This window comes from Babylonia areolata, chromosome 16, assembly GCF_041734735.1.
Source record: "Babylonia areolata isolate BAREFJ2019XMU chromosome 16, ASM4173473v1, whole genome shotgun sequence".
NCBI lineage: Eukaryota > Metazoa > Mollusca > Gastropoda > Neogastropoda > Buccinidae > Babylonia > Babylonia areolata.
In genome coordinates this window covers 22,059,116-22,077,467 of record NC_134891.1, presented here as the reverse complement: position 1 = coordinate 22,077,467, position 18,352 = coordinate 22,059,116, and the positions used below count along the sequence as shown (strand labels likewise).

The 18,352-nt window shown below is 42.5% G+C and overlaps 1 protein-coding gene across 1 annotated transcript in view; it reads right to left on the bottom strand.

Moving 5' to 3' along the window:
* Positions 1-2,718: 2,718 nt before the first annotated feature.
* Positions 2,719-18,352, bottom strand: part of LOC143291008 (rho GTPase-activating protein 18-like) — a 48,732-nt gene continuing 33,098 nt past the window's right edge. Inside the window, exons 10-19 of the mRNA XM_076600595.1 lie at positions 15,268-15,345; positions 13,032-13,191; positions 11,317-11,399; positions 10,624-10,836; positions 9,530-9,604; positions 8,364-8,432; positions 7,553-7,606; positions 5,726-5,874; positions 5,169-5,284; positions 2,719-2,830 (exon numbers count right to left, since the gene is read on the bottom strand). Of these exons, the coding sequence (XP_076456710.1) occupies positions 2,736-2,830; positions 5,169-5,284; positions 5,726-5,874; positions 7,553-7,606; positions 8,364-8,432; positions 9,530-9,604; positions 10,624-10,836; positions 11,317-11,399; positions 13,032-13,191; positions 15,268-15,345 (1,092 nt within the window). The 3' untranslated portion in view covers positions 2,719-2,735. The remainder of the gene's footprint in view (positions 2,831-5,168; positions 5,285-5,725; positions 5,875-7,552; positions 7,607-8,363; positions 8,433-9,529; positions 9,605-10,623; positions 10,837-11,316; positions 11,400-13,031; positions 13,192-15,267; positions 15,346-18,352) is intronic.

Genomic DNA, 18,352 nt, shown 5'->3' with positions numbered 1-18,352 from the left:
TGTCATCATCATCATTGTCCTCCTCCTCCTCCTCTATCATCTGTAACGAAAACGAAAAAGTACCTGTCATAAAAATCACCCACTCCCCCCACCACTACCATCTACGCCAAACATGTTAGAAACATGTATCTGGGCACTGTCCACACCTAACATGCTAGAGGCAAGTATCCAGCCCATCTTTTCTAACTGAGTGCCGCCACTGACATGGAGTCACGAGAGATGTGTCATGGGATTTCTGATCAGGGGAAATGTCCATCAGTTCACCTAGGACAGCTGTCCCTGTCGTCTGAGGGACAGACGTGCCATGGGTCACTGGTTCACAGGAATCAAGACATGCACAAACACACTGTTTCTGACAAATGCAACCAATGGCATACATTAAACACACTGTGATGTATACACACACACACACACACAAACACACACACTGTTTCCAACACACACAACTAATGACATACATTATACACACTGTGATGTATACACACACACACACACACAAACACACACACTGTTTCCAACACACACAACGAATGACATACATTAAACACACTGTGATGTACACACACACACACACACACACACACACACACACACACACTGTTTCCAACACACACAACCAATGACATACATTAAACACACTGTGATGTACACACACACACACACACACTGTTTCCAACACACACAACCAATGACATACATTAAACACACTGTGATGTACACACACACACACACACACACACACTGTTTCCAACACACACAACGAATGACACACATTAAACACACAGTGATGTATACACACAAACTGTTTCCAACACACACAAACCAATAACATACAATAAACACACTGTGATGTATACACACACACTGTTTCTGACACACACAACCAATGACATACAATAAACACACTGTCAAGATAACATAAGACCCAAGAAGAAAGGAATGCATGAAAATGTGTACATGCAACACCTTTCACCAACCCCACATAATATACACACTCACAGCACCAGACAAAAAAAAAACAACAAACAAAAAAAATCATCACAAGGCACAGTCACAGATCCACATGATAAAAAACAAGAGAGGCAAAGCCTTCAAGACTCACTTGTAATACACTTTAAAAAAAAAAAATCCAAGCTTTTTATGTATTGAGTATAATTTCAAAATGTAATGTTTAAGATGAGAAAGATCAGTTTAAAGCGAATTAAGTCCCCTAGCATTAATTACAGAGTAATTTCCCTTTTTTACTATCTGCACCAAAACGTTTGCAAAATAAATAAAACTTCCATGCTTAGCAAAAGAAGTTCCTGTTTGAACAAAAAATGATAATAATGACTGCTCTAGTTGTTGGGTCAGAATATCAGATCAAAGTGCCAAGTTTAGAGAATACAAAAAATATAAATATAACAGTAAATGCAGTTTGCATATAATTAGGCTTCTTTTTCTTTTCTTTTTTGTGCCCATCCCAGAGGTGCAATATTGCTTTAAACAAGATGACTGGAAAGAACTGAATTTTTCCTATTTTTATGCCTAATTTGGTGTCAACTGACAAAGTATTTGCAGAGAAAATGTCAATGTTAAAGTTTACCACGGACACACAGACAGACAACCAAGCACCAGGTTAAAACATAGACTTGCTTTGTTTACACAAGTGAGTCAAAAATCATCACAAGGCACAGTCACAGATCCACATGATAAAAAAAAAAACAACTATGTGCAAAGGACTATCACAAAGCATGCTTCACAACACTGTGGCAAACCTGGCAGTGAGAATCATAGCCTGTAAAAATGGAAAGACGACACAATACTCAAGGATGTTGGCAGCGGGGGGGGGGGGGGGGGGGTTCACACAGCACACCAACAGACAGAATGCAGGATGACAAACTACAAGCTGTGCAATACAGTCACCTGGCACAAAAGGTAGAGCAATACATGAGATAACTGACTGATCGGGGTATCATGTCCCGTAGCACAAACCTGGCCTTCCACCCTGACTCGACGTGGTAAAAAATACCCCCCTCCATAATAATGACCCCAGCAATGTGGTAAAATCAATGTGGCAAGAACAACTCCGCATCACATGACTCTGATGACATGGCAAAAATAACATCTATGATGTGGTAGAAATGACCCCCTCTAAATGACCCCATAGCCCCCTTTCATAACCATGGCGATGTGGTTAAAAACAAGCCCCTCCACCTGACCCCAACGTCATGGTAAAAACAACCTCATCACATGACTCTGATGATGGAGTCAAAATAACTCCCCGTCCAAATGACACCTGTGATATGCTAAGAATAACCCCCTCCACTTGACACCATGATGTGGTAAAAACAAACCCCCACACGGCTCCAGTAATGTGAAAAAAATACCCCCCCTAAATTAGCCCGATGACATGGCAAAAACAAACCCCCTCCACCACATGACCCCAGCGATGTGGCCATTACCCTACTGACCCCCGTGACTGAGAGATGCGACACAAAGCGGAAGGGTGCGTTCAACAATCCCGTGTCCCTCCATCAACGTAGTAGTATAAAAAGATGACGGTTCATGTCCATGACCGGGGGAGGAGCAGTAATGCGATGACACAGCGATGTGACGACACAGCAATGCGATAACACAGTGACGCAACGACACAGCGATGCGACGCAATGCACATGACAGCCGATGCCGATGATGCAGAGAAGCGACACAACGCCTGTGCCAGCCACTGCTGATGTGCACAATGCGGATGGCAGTTAACGCTCCACGTTGACCCGAATGACCCAGTCTGCACTAGGGTTGATGTGGTACAGCTGTAGCATCCTGGTCTGCGGATCTAGGCAACGCTCCCCTGCAGCACCACATCAAAGTCAGACAGGATTACTAGGATGAGACGAGACAGGATAAGACAAGAAAGAACAGGATACAGGATACAGGAAAAGACAAGACAGGACAGGATAAGACAAGACAGGACAGGATAAGACAAGACAGAACAGGATACAGGATAAGACAAGACAGGACAGGATAAGACGAGACAGGCAAGGATAAGACAAGACAGGACAGGATAAGACAAGACAAGACAGAACAGGATACAGGAAAAGACAAGACAGGACAGGATAAGACAAGACAGGACAGGATAAGACAAGACAAGACAGAACAGGATACAGGATAAGACAAGACAGGACAGGATAAGACAAGACAGGACAGGATAAGACAAGACAGGACAGAACAGGATACAGGAAAAGACAAGACAGGACAGGATAAGACAAGACAGGACAGGATAAGACAAGACAAGACAGAACAGGATACAGGATAAGACAAGACAGGACAGGATAAGACAAGACAGGACAGGATACAGGATAAGACAAGACAGGACAGGATAAGACAAGACAGGACAGGATACAGGATAAGACAAGACAGGACAGGATAAGACGAGACAGGCAAGGATAAGACAAGACAGGACAGGATAAGACAAGACAGGACAGGATAAGACATGATGAGACAGGATAAGACAAGACAGGGCAAGATGAGACCAGGTGAGATAAGATGAGACAGGATAAGACATGATAAGACATAATGAGACCGGATAAGACAAGGCAGGGCAGGACAAGACATAAGACAGGACAGAATAAGACATGATGAGATAGGATAAGACAAGACATGATAAGACAGGACAGGATAAGACAGGATACGACATGATGAGGCAGGATAAGACAAGACAAGACAGGATGAGGAGGATGAGACCAGGTGAGATAAGACGAGACAGGATAAGACATCATAAGACAGGATAAGACATAAGACATGATGAGACAGGATAAGGCATGAAAAGACATGATGAGACCGGATAAGACAAGACAGGACAGGATCAGACATAAGACAGGACAGGATAAGACATGATGAGACAGGATCAGACATGATAAAACATGACGACAGGATAAGACATGATGAGACCGGATCAGACATGGTAAAACATGACGACAGGATCAGACATGATGAGACAGGATCAGACACGATAAAACATGATAAGACAGGATAAGACATGATGAGACAGGATAAGACAAGACAGGACAGGATAAGACATGATGAGACAGGATCAGACACGATAAAACATGATAAGACAGGATGAGACAGGATAAGACAAGACAGGACAGGATAAGACATGATGAGACAGGATCAGACACGATAAAACATGATAAGACAGGATAAGACATGATGAGACAGGATCAGACATGATAAGACAAGACAGGACAGGACGAGACCAGGTGAGGTAAGATGAGACAGGATCAGACAAGACAGGACAGGATGAGGAGGATGAGACAAGGTGAGATAAGACGAGGCAGGATAAGACATGCTAAGATAGGATGAGACAGGATAAGACAGGACAGGACAGGATGAGACAGGCTGATATATACAAAGTGTTAAAATGTTATACAGTATATACCCATGAAGATGAGCCCACCTCCAGCAAACTGGTATGTGACAATATATGATGTAGACACCTATACAGCACCAAATCCTCGGTCAGAGAACAAGTTCAGAGTCATCTGCACAACAGGCTGCCTACCTGGGTAGGGCCAATATACAGCTGCCTTTGGGTGATCATCATTCATTTCTTGTGTCATTCGGTCAGGTTTCAGTGACACACACAAACATTCGCTCACACAGACATGTAACATTTTTTTTATGTGAATGACGATTTTGTTTATTTACCCCGCCTTGCTGGGTATGTTCTTGTTTTCAGAACCAAATGAAAGCTGACATGGATTACAGGATCTTTAACCCTTTGAGCCCTGAGTTCCTGAGCAATTTTAACCCTTCTGCCTGAGCTCCTGAGCCAAAATTTGCAAACAATTGGTATTTAATGTGTCACTGCAGATATAAAAAGAGTGCCCTGACCACCACTTTACCGGTGGTAGAGAAAAATGACATAATGCCTAGACACCGGTTGAGCGGTGCGTAAACACTTGTGTCGTGTTTTGCTACTGGTTGACTTATATTGAAATCGATCTTTTTTATCCAAAGCACATGCACAAAACACAGTGAAAAGGCGCGGCCATGTTGGTACTACGTTCGCTGACGTCAGAATATTACGGTTTTTCTGATTGACTCTTCAATATAAGTCAACCAATACACGACACAAATGTTTACGCACCGCTCACCTGTCTCATCATGTACTCAATAGCACATACCTATATTTCCTCCAATCTCATACAGGTACGCCTTGTCGTCAGCAAACTGGGCAGTGTGCGGGTTGTTAAAGGGATGGGAGCTTCCAGACTTCTTGGTCTCCTGCTGGTGAGCATCACTGAAAACGTAAATCCATTCACTTCTTCAATCAATCAATTAATCAATCAACTCACAGACCAAAGTGATTCACACAAAAAAGCATGAATTGAAGTCATCTAGGAGGGGTGTACGGGGGGTTGGGGGGGGGGGGGGGGGGAAGAAGAGAAACAATACAAATGCAAGACAATTCAGAAAACCTTCATTTATCCTTTCTTTGAATTAAAAATGTGGAAGAAAAGTGAGAACAAATAATTCTGCTGTCTCTGCAGCACATGTCTGTGCAGCCGTGCAGGCTCAGTACCATTGCTCTAACCTGACATAAACATGTAAATTTATCTTGTTGAGATAATAAAGTATTCTGTGCCTTATACCCTGTCCATTTTTCTTTCCCCTCTTCTTTCTGATGAAGCAAATCTATCAGTCAGCATGCTGCACCTCCACACAGCAGCACAATGCCTACCTGTGATCACGCTGCGAGGAAACACAGTAGTCCCGTCGGAACTTGGCGACGATGTCGCCAGCGGTGATGTAATCGTCCAGCTGAATGAGGCAGGAATTTTTGGTCAGGTCAGGGGCCTGCACTCTGATCATCCCTTCCTGGTTCTCCGACTGAACAAACATGACATCACTTACATTACCTCCCTTCCTTGGCTCTTCTACTGCACCCACACACACCGTCACTCACTTGACCTCTCTTTCTGGATCTCCAACTGCACCCATACACACCATCACTCAAATTATTTTAACTGATATGGATACTTTGATAGCACCTATCCTCAGTCGGAGACCAAGCTCTAAGCGCTTACAAATACAGGGTCATTTGCACAACAGGCTGCCTGCCTGGGTAGAGCCAACTGACCGCTGCCACTGGGTCCTCATCATTCATTTCCTGTGTCATTCACATTTCAGGCACGCACACATACACACACAGACAGACATGTAACATTTTACTTGTATAACCATTTATTTATTCACCCCGCCATGTGGGCAGCCATACTCTGTTTTCAGGGGTTAGCATGCTGGGTATGTTCTTGTTTCCATAACCCACCGAACACCGACATGGATTACAGGATCTTTAACTTGCGTATTTGATCTTCTGCATGCGTATACACATGCAGAGGGTTCAGGCACTTGCAGGTCTGCACATATGTTGACCTGGGAGATTGGAAAAATCTCCACCTCTTACCCACCAGGCGCCGTCACTGAGATTCGAACATGGGACCCTCAGACTGAAAGACCAACGCTTTAACCATTCAGCTATTGCACTATAACTCCATTTCTGGCTCTCTGACTGCACTCACACACACCACACTCACATCAGGTATTTCTGGATCTCTGACTGCACCCACACACACCATCACTCACATTTGGTCTTTCTGAATCTCCTACTGCACCCACACACACCATCACTCACATTAGGTCTTTCTGAATCTCTGACTGCATTCACACACACCATCACTCACATCATCTCTCTTACTGACTCTTCTACTGCACCCACACACACCATCACTCACATTAGGTCTTTCTGAATCTCCTACTGCACCCACACACACCATCACTCACATTATGTCTTTCTGGATCTCTGACTGCATTCACACACACTATCACTCACATCATCTCTCTTACTGACTCTTCTACTGCACCCACACACACCATCACTCACATTAGGTCTTTCTGAATCTCCTACTGCACCCACACACACCATCACTCACATTAACTCCCTTTCTGGCTCTCCGATAACACCCACACATATCATCACTCATATTACCTCCCTTCCTGGCTCTCCGATTACACTCACACACAGCATCACTCAAATTACCTCCCTTTGATGACCTCCTGGCTAATGACATTATAGTGTTGCCTCCCTTCCTGGCTGACTGCACTCACACACACCATCACTCAACATTAACTATTACTTACCTCATTCAATTCAATATTCTGTCAATGTGTGGTGTGAGGTAAACGCATGTATGTGTATGTGTGTGGAGGGGCTGGTGAGATGGGTGTGGGGGGATGGGTTTATGTGTGCAAGCATAAGTGACTTGTAGTGTATGTGATTAAAAAGGATGTGTGTAGGATGAACTGGTTAGTAAAAAAATGGATATATGCATCACACTCAGTGTGTGTGTGTGTGTGTGTGTGTGTGTGTGTCTGTGTGTGTCTGTGTGCATGTCTATGTGTGCGCACATGTGCATGTGCATGTGTTTTAACAACTGGGCAGGTTTCAGTTCAATTCTTGTTCTACAATCAGTCGATGCTGTGCAGACAAGACAATCCATGTACTAACCTCTGAGGGAGATTTCTTGTATGCTTCTGATTTGTCCTTCCTCCTCCATGGCCTCTGATACACACACACACACACACACACACACACACACACACACACCAAATGCCCAGACACACACACACACACACCAAATGCCCAGACACACACACATACAACACACACACATACACAACACAAACCACACATACAGGCACACACACATACACAGAGTTCATTGTTAAAAGAAATATTTCTTTGATAGTACACTAATGACCTAGAGAAAAGAAAACATGTTTTGTGAGTCGAGCCACCCACCCACACACACACACACACACACACACACACACACACCAAATGCCCAGACACACACACACATACAACACACACACATGCACACATACACACCACAAACCACACATACAGGCACACATACATACACAGAGTTCATTGTTAAAAGAAATATTTGATAGTACACTAATGACCGAGAGAAAAGAAAACATGTTTTGTGAGTCAGGCCATAACATGATATAACCCCACCCTTCAATTCAAAAAACAAAAGAGGGAAATAATAATATAAAAAAAAGAAGACAAACACAGGAAATAAATGAAAATGCCAACTTAAAGTTAAAATAAGGTGAAAATAAACCCAACAAACAAACCACACATATTTGCAATGACATAAGCATATATGTGCAGGCACACATGCACACACACACACGCACGCAAACACACACACATGCATTAACACTCGCATGCACTAACACACACACACACACACACACACAGAAATGCAAGCTCATGTCAGCAACAAATTCTAAGCCTCATGTCTCACCATTCTGGCCTTCCGACTGGCTTCAGTTTTGTACTGATGACGCACTTGTGTCAGAAAGGAAGAGGGTATCTGCAAGTGACATTGTCTAAGTTACACAAAAATATGCGTAAAAAGTCATGTAGTTGTGTTGGGTGAAATCTGCTCACAAAACAGTCATGAGTCACACAAAAAAGTGTGTAAAGTTTTATTGTTATGGCATAAAACAGTTACGCAATGAAAGATACATGTAAGTAAGCCATCAAGTTAAGGCATAAATATAGGGCGGTATCTGCAATCAACAGTCTGACTTACACAGCGTGCGTGTGCTGTTTTCTTCACTTCTGCAGCCCTGCATGTGTGTAAGTCTGTATGTATGAGTGTGTGTGTGTGTGTGTGTGTGTGAGTGCGAGTGTGTGTGTGTGTGTGTGTGTGTGTGTGTGTATGTGTGTGTGTGTGTGTGTGTGTGTTTCCTGTTTGCAATTAAAAGAAAAAAAAGAAAAAAAATTCTGGACAGAACACATACAGTGACACTAACTACACCATCGACGTGTTTACTGCATATAGATGTTGTACAGTGGGCACTGAATGAACTGGAACGAAAGTAAAAGAAAAACTGAATCGATCGCTTCTTTCAGTTTCAGTCCACCTGAACATTGCAGACCAGTTAGTGCACAGAGAGAGAAAACAGCTATGTGTTGCTGTGTGCTTGAAGTGATAGCAACATCTTCTTTACCGCCAAATTAAAAGAATTCCTGAAATAATCAAGATTTTTAAAAACACAAACAAAACTTGATTTAAACGGTGTTATTACGTCAAATACAATCACATATTTATCGCGTAAAGAAACACACAGCTTTCAATATCAAATCTGGTCAAATGACGTAAGATGCACCATAGCAGTGGGGATGAGACTGCATCCTCCTGAACAGAACATAAATGGTTCAATCCAGCTTGCGTGCTTTTTTTTTTTCTACCAGGTTTATAAATACATATATATTAATATATATATCTAATACAGAACACTTTTTAACCATTTTTTAATTCTTTTTTTTCTCTTGTCATGATTCCTTTACAGGATAAAGCGAGTAGCACAAGTGAGTCTTGAAGGCATTGCCTCTTGTTTTACTATGATTCCAGACCTCTGGGACACCTGTTCTATTCTGTGTGTAGACAGTGTATCCACTCACCATCCAGAGGACGTGCCTGTAGTGGATGAGCATGGCCACCACACTGGAGGTGTTGGCCGCCTTGGTCAGCTCCAGCTGTGTGTGTATGTGTGTGTGTGTGTGTGTGTGTGCTTGTGGTGTGTGTGTGTGCTTGTGTGTGTGTGTGTGTATGTTTATTTGTGTGGTGTGTTTTTGGTGTGTGGCATGTGTGCATGCATGCATACATGTATATATGTTCATGTTCTTGTGCATGTGTTTTGTTCGCGTATGGGAAATGGTATCAGGCATGCTACATTCTCCAAAGTGTGATTCGGGTTCAACCCTTCAAATGGGGGGCTTTGGCCTTAAAGAATACAATTCTATTGCACAGGGAGTCCCAGAGTCTTGAAATCACAGTGATTTCTTTTATTTTAATTTTCTTTTCAGAGTGATGAAGATGACTCAAGACTACTGAGCAATGTATCAAGTCTTTAGGGAATAACAGAATCGACTGGATGTGTAAAAAAAAAAAATAATGGAGTTATTTTGAAAAAAAAAATTAAATAAAACAATAGGGGTCATTTTGAACATGTTCTCATTTGAATACATTCTATCAAAACGTTACTCATAAATGTCCATTTTTTTCACTGTGAATTCCAGACCTCTGGGACACCTGTTCTACTCTGTGTGTAGACAGTGTATCCACTCACCATCCAGAGGACGTGCCTGTAGTGGATGAGCATGGCCACCACACTGGAGGTGTTGGCCGCCTTGGTCAGCTCTAGCTCTGTGTGTGTGTGTGTGTGTGTGTGTGTGTGTGTGTGTGTGTGTGTGCGCGCACGCGCACACTTGTGGTGTGTGTGTGTGTGTGTATATGTTTATTTGTGTGGTGTGTTTTTGGTGTGTGGCATGCGTGCATGGTGTATCCACTCACCATCCAGAGGACGTGCCTGTAGTGGATGAGCATGGCCACCACACTGGAGGTGTTGGCCGCCTTGGTCAGCTCTAGCTCTGTGTGTGTGTGTGTGTGTGTGTGTGCACGCACGCGCACACTTGTGGTGTGTGTGTGTGTGTATATGTTTATTTGTGTGGTGTGTTTTTGGTGTGTGGCATGTGTGCATGGTGTATCCACTCACCATCCAGAGGACGTGCCTGTAGTGGATGAGCATGGCCACCACACTGGAGGTGTTGGCCGCCTTGGTCAGCTCTAGCTGGCCCGTGGTCTTCATCTTGCCCTTGGAGGCCGGGGCCACAAACAGGTTGGGAGCCATGATCATGGCCACGTTGCTCAGGCCCATCTTGTTGATGTGGGCGTGCGACACGATGTTCCCCAGAAACTCCAGCAGTCTCTGGACACACAGGACATGGGAAGGATTTAGTTTCCAAAAGAAAACAAAACAAAAAACCCCACAAGGGGCTGTATGAAAAAAAAGTAACACACAAAACCATGTCAGATTTCAATCAATGGGCGTGTAACACAATGTTCCCAAGAAACTCCAGCAATCTCTTGACGCACAAGTTAAAAAAAACAAACAAACAAACCAAAATAACACAAGGGGGCTACATGAAAAAAAAAAACAAAGAAGAAAGGTGGCAGGATGGTTAAGATGCTTATCTGCAAATACAGAGAGAGAGAGAGAAAGAGTGCGTGCGTGCGTGCATGTGTGTGTGTGAGTGAGCATGAAGAAAAGGGAAATGTACAAAGAAAGGACAAGACATGAGGAATTTATCTTACAAAAAAAAAAAAAAAAAAAAAAAAAAAAAAAAACAGAAGAAGAAAACCCACACTGTGTGAACACCTTGCAGGAACACAGCCTGTGAAGAGTTACCTTCAGTAAGTCCTGGTGCTCTGTTGGCAGCAACAGAATGAGCAGGTTCAGGGCCTTCAGCTGCTCCAGTTTCTTGTTGATGTCTGCAACACACAACAGCAAGTAGATGGCAAACTGATGGGCACAACAGCTGAATGGTTAAAGCGTTGGACTTTCAATCTGAGGAGTCCCGGGTTCGAATCTCGGTGACGGCACCTGGTATGTGCAGACCTGCTAGTGCCTGAACCCCCTTCATGTGTATACGCACACACAAGATCAAATACCCACGTTAAGGATCCTGTAATCCATGTCAGCGTTTAGTGGGTCATGGAAACAAGAACATACCCAGCATGCTCACCCCGAAAACAGAGTATGGCTGCCCACACGGCTGGGTAAATAAACAAAACAGTCATACACGTAAAATGTTACACATCTGTCTGAGTGTGTATGTGTGTGCATGCCTGAAATCTGAAACGAATGATGAGCACCCAGTGGCAGCTGTCAGTCAGCGGTACCCAGGTAGGCAGCAGTCGGCTCTACCCAGGCAGGCAGCCTGTTGTGTAAACGGCCCCGTGTTTGTAAAGCGCTTAGAGCTTGGTCTCCGACTGAGGATAGGCGCTATATAAGTATCCATATCAAAAGAATGGTTGAGACACTTATCTGCCATTACAGTACCCATGAGAGTTTGGGTGGGAATCCGGATCTGCTCTTTTCTCTCAAATTTGACTGGAAAATCAAACTGAGCGTCTAGTCATTTGTACGAGGTAACAAACCAAGGTTCTCTGTGCAGGACACACTTGGCGAACAGAAAAAGAACCCATGGCATCATAAATGTTGTCCTCTGGCAAAATTCACTGGAAGAAATCGAAAGTGATAGGTACACTAATATAATTCATATGCATGCCCTCTAGGCCTGACAACTGTGAAGGGTTTAGCTGCTGGTCAGGCAGATGTAGTGTTATGTATATGGATTTGTGAACAGCATTTTGAACGACTTTAATCATACATTTGGTGCACCATGGAAGCTGAGGCCTTATAGTTTGTAAAATACAGAACCACCTTTCCAGCACATCCGTCCTGCTGCTTCATTCAGTCACACTGTAAACATCAAAAAGATGGCAGCATCCATATACCATTACATCATTCACATGACCACCTGCTTTGCATTACCACTTGCGTTTCCTTCAAAATCATCACACCCAACTACTGCCAACATTTTTGTCACGGTTCTGACAAATGCATGTCACGAAATCAAAATTCATTACGCTTTTTTGATTGCTATATTCTAAATTATGCCTATTTTCCTTTTCTTTTTTCTTTTCTTTTTTTTTTTACCCTTGTTGTTGTTGTTGTTGTTGTTGAAAACTGCTGCATTTTGTAACGAAACTGCAAAACAACACCAACAAAACCTGGAACAAAACCCCAACCTCCCAACACCTTACACACACACACACACACACACACACACACACACACACACACACACATACATACAGTATGATACAAACACACATACACACACACACACACACACACACACACACACACAAACACACACACATGTATGCAGAGCATTACAGATGCTGACAACCCCATCATGCAGAACAGTGTTCACACACACACACACACACACACACACACACACACACACACACACACACACACACACACACAGGGCATTACAGATATCGATAAACCCATCACACACAACTAAACAGACAATGCCGGTCACTTACGTTCCACCTGCGAAAAGGCCTCCAGGTACTGGTAAGAGAGGATAGGGACAGGCAATTCTCTCAGGAACTGTTTGAGCAGGGCGGCAGAGTCGTGGGGCATGACGTCTGTCCAGCAAAAGGTGCCCTGGTAGAACTTCTCCTCAATGTCCTGTCGCAGGTTCTGCAACAGTGTTATCACGCCATACAACTTCCCCTCCGCATTGTATTGTATTGTATTGTGTTGTATTGTATTGTTCTTCTTCTGTCACAACATATTTCTCTGTGTGAAATTTGGGTTGCTCTTCCCAGGGAGAGCATGTTGTTACAATGAGAGCGCCACCCTTTTTTTTTTTTTTTTTTTTTTTTTTTGTATTTTTTCCTGTGTGCAGTTTTTTTGGTTGTTGTTGTTTTTTTTCCTATCCAAGTGGATTTTTCTACAGAATTTTGCCAGGGACAACCCTTTTGTTGCCATGGGTTCTTTTACATGTGCAAAGTGCATGATGCACACAGGACCTCGGTTTATCGACTCATCCGAATGACTAGCATCCAGAGCACCACTCATGGTCTAGTGGAGGGGGAGAAAATATTGGTGACTGTGCCATGATTTGAACCAGTGCGCTCAGATTCTCTCGCTTCCTAGGCAGACGTGCTACCTCTAGGCCATCGCTTCACTCAATGATACTTTATACAGCGCCTATCTTCCGTCAGAGACCAAGCTCTAAGCGCTTTATGAACACAAAGTTATTTGTATGACAGGCTGCCTACATAGGTAGAGCCGACTGAAAGCTGCCTTTAAGCGCTCATCATTCGTTTCATGTGTCATTCAGTCAGACTTCAGTCATGTGCACACACACACACACACACACACACACACACGTGTATATGAGAGTGGATTTTTTCTTTAGAATTTTTCCATGTATAACCCTTTTGTTGCCCTGGGTTCTTTTACGTATGCTAAGTGCATGCTGCACATGGAACATCAGTTAACTGTTAAGGTCAAGGCCACTACTGAGCTGAAGGTGAAGGTATGTCCAGCCAAAGTCAGCACAACAACAGGTAGCCACACTTTCTCTCCACATCCACAGAACTTCTGCTGTATCTATCTGCCTTACCGTCCATATACCAGTCTTCTCAAACTCTTCATTCTTCTAGGAAAAAATTCTTAAATCTTCCAAAACGCAAAACGAAGTGGGGAATGTGGTTTTAGTTTCACTGCCCCAGAAATTTGAAACTTGCTGCCATCCAGTCTGCATTACATTGAATCTCAAGACATTTTATTTTATACCCAACTCAAGTGACTTTTTATTTTACACCTGGCTCCAGTGACCCAGAAGCTCTACGGCTGTGTGGAGGACCTGCAATGTAAAGCTGCCTTCATCGCAGAGACTGAGGTGTCTATCTAACGGACAAGGAGAAGAAGAAAGATTTGTTTCACCAAGCATTTGTTTTGATGGCAGTTCATGAGTGTGTGGTGTTGGTGCACGATTTGTGTGAGTGGAGTGTGTACAGCTCTTTGTGTTGCACTGTGCAAGATTATGCACTATTTCACAATGATTCACTAGGAAGAGTTTGCAAGCCCGCTTCCGCGGCGGACCTTTCATCGCTTGCAGAGTGAGAGGTAGGTCATATGATGTCATGGGCAGCCCACCACCGTAACTAGCTTTTCTGAGTTTGCACTGCCCTTGTTCGCACAACTTTTCGGCAAAGTTTATAACTGGATCAGTTCGTATATGTAATGGCAGAGATGTGACAAGAAACACGCTCAAAGTAAACATGGAAGACTGAAGAAAATAATGGGTGTAATTATAACACCAAATGTATCTGGTAAACTTGCAAACACAGTCAACAAAATTGTTCAAAATTCTTTAGTCAGGACAGCAATTTCCATGATGAATTTTTTGCCTTTCGGTGGTCTGGAAAAAAACAGGAAATGGGAGATGTGCATGCAGTTTTCACTCAAAAATACTGACGGATCACCCACGAAAATCAGTTAAAAATGAGTTTGCAAACCCTCCCTATTAGTAGTAGTAGTTTTAGTAATAATAGTAGTAGTAGTAGTAATAGTAGAAGTACTGTATCTTTTTTCATTGTTATTAATTAGTATTATCATCATTATTATTTTAATTATCATAATCATTATCATCATGGTTATCATAATCATCATCTTTATCATCATTACCATTATTATCATCATCATCATCATCATCATCATCATCATTATGTGTACAGACTGACAGCAGCCATGAAAACATCTGACCTTCACCCTGGTGACGGACCCTGGGACACGAAGGATTCCCTCCATCTTCAGTGCCTCCTGCTCCAGGTGATTCACCAGCTGCACACACACACACACACACACACACACAATGAAGCCGCCTTCTGCTCACCCTCACATGCTTTGAGTAACTCTTTCAGCCCTGCGCCCTGAGCAATGCTCTGGCGTCAAGCTTTGTTTCAACACAACGGTTTCCATGTTCGTACATAATGCATAAACTGTAAACAAAGGGAGGTAACTTCTACAGCATTTCCAGCTGTGCCCGAACATGTCAATTTGGAGGGAAAACCATTTGATTTCAGTTTATTCCCTGCGTTTTCCCCTGGTTGATGTCAGTATATCACCTGCGTTTTTACCCTATCAGTGTGACAGGGAGCCCTGCTGAGGCTGTAAACTCAATAGGACTGAATGAGTTAATTGTCCAACAGTCCACATGAACCAAAAATACAAGCAAAGACAAGAATGCATCAGCAACCATAAAGATTATACTGTGCTCACACATTTCGCTTTCAATACAACCATAAAGATTATAATGTGCTCACACATTTCACTTTCAATACAACCTTGCTTATATTGTGCTCACACGTTTCACTTTCAATACAACCTTGCTTATATTGTGCTCACAAGTTTAATTTTCAATACAACCTTGCTTATATTGTGCTCACAAGTTTCACTTTCAATACAACCTTGCTTATATTGTGCTCACACGTTTCACTTTCAATGCAACCTTGCTTATATTGTGCTCACAAGTTTTGCTTTCAATACAACCTTAAAGCTTATACTGTGCTCACATGTTTGACTTTCAAAACCTGGCTTATATCGTGCTCACACATTTCGCTTTCACTACAACCTTAAAGCTTATACTGTGCTCACATGTTTCGCTTTTAATTTCAATGTGAAATAACTTATTCATAAACAGCAAAAAAAATAAATAAATAAATAAATAAATAAAAATCAAACATAGAAACAAATACACATTAGATAACCAATAATGCTGCTATCAATATCACATGAAAATTTAATTCATTGTCACACGCTCATGCTCAGACGATACTCACAAAGGTGATAGTGTTGTTTTCAGTGTCTGGTGTACTGTACACACAGTGGATACAGGTTTTTTCGTCACAAAATTTTAAAACTTCTTACAAACCTCTAAAATACCAAAACCCAAATTTTCTGCAAAAACTATCGCACTGGAAACCCCAGTGAAAGGCATGGTATTTTGACTATCAGCTTATGCCACTCTAAAGAATATTCATCTGCTTCACAGACGAGAACCATGATTCCAGTTGGAAAAATAGTTCTGTGACCAGTTTTAAATTTGATTTCTGACAGAACATCTTGTCTGTGCTTCATCCCTGACACAAACTATGTTTGTTTGTTTTTTGTTGTTGTTTTTTGTTTTGTTTGTGGGTTTTGTTTGATTGCCTGTTTTGTTTCAACTATATACAGTCAAAAGGAGAAGTTTGTACTATACTCCATGTTTGGTGATACATATACTTACCATGTCAAACTGATACAAACTAGGCCTATCGGTTTGCTCTGCTTGGCCAAATTTCGCGCAGTGAAAAGACGACCCATCTTGCCTGGTCCGCTCTTAGCCAATCAAACTACAAGCACTGAATCATTCCGTGTCGAATTTTTTTGACAAATCTCAATAATTTTGAAAGGACTTTTCAGGACTTACGAAAGCATGAAATTATTTTTTTACAAATTCTTGAAAACTTTTAACCAATTAAACCTTGGGGAATTTACTGCCTCAGTAGGCTTCAATGACATATTGATGCGGAAAAAAAACCGCATAGAAAATGTACTGTTTTTCCTCTAATTTACATGAAGACATATCATCCAGAAATACTGCAGAAGTTAGTTCCCTTCCCTTATGGTTTATGCATAACATATAGGAACATGAAAACCATTTTAATGAGATGAATTTCTGTGCCAAAGCAATGCTGGGGTGCAGGGCTCACTAAGTCAAAACTTGTACGAACCCTGGTGCTCTGTTCAATGTCTGATTCACAAACTACATAACACAACAATATAAAGGATTCTGTTCAATAACTGTGCAAAGAGTGGTGACAGTGTTGGTATGGACTGGTTCCAAATGCATCTTTAAAGTTATTGTGGGGAAGCCGTTTTGCCATTTGTGTCTGGCTGGGTGCTTGCAAGTGTCTATGCAAATGTGTGCATGTGTGTGCATTCATGAGTTTGTGTTGCACGGATGTGTCTTCTACAGAGTGTCGTGTACAGGTGGGTGGGTTGTTCAATGGAGCTACTCTGCGCAAGTGTATTCTAGCACATATTTCTGTGGTGGGGTGGGGGATAGAGATATGGAGCAGGGAGGACGGAAGAGGGAAGAGGATGAAATGTAAAATGCTTTGAGCAGTACTTCTTGAAAAACGCACTACATAAATATCCATTATTATCATTATTATTTGCATCATTACCATACCAATGTTGTGTTCAGCTCGTTCATTATCTGACTGCCTGCATTACCAAAGACCATTAAGAGAGAGATAAAACTGATTTTTGTTTCCAAAGAGACGGGCTCAATAGCCGAGTGGTTAAAGCGTTGGACTTTCAATCTGAGGGTCCCGGGTTCGAAGCTCGGTGACGGTGCCTGGTGGGTAAAGGGTGGAGATTTTTCCGATCTCCCAGGTCAATATATGCGCAGACCTGCCAGTGCCTGAACCCCCTTCGTGTGTATATGCAAGCAGAAGATGAAATACGCACGTAAAAGATCCAATAATCCATATCAGCATTCGGTGGGTTATGGAAACAAGAACAAACCCAGCATGCACACCCCCGAAAGCAGAGTATGGCTGCCTACATGGCAGGGTTAAAACGATCGTACACGTAAAAGCCCACTCATGTACATACGAGTGAACGTAGGAGTTGCAGCCCACGAACGTGGAAGAAGTTTCCAAAGTGCTGTTCCAGTAAATCTGTATGGCATTTTTATTCAACTAGAGAGATAGGGAGTGAAGACAGACAGAAAAATTGAGACAGAAAGAGAAAGAGAGAGTGAGCGTGACAGAAAGAGAAAGAGAGAGAGAAGAGAGAGCCA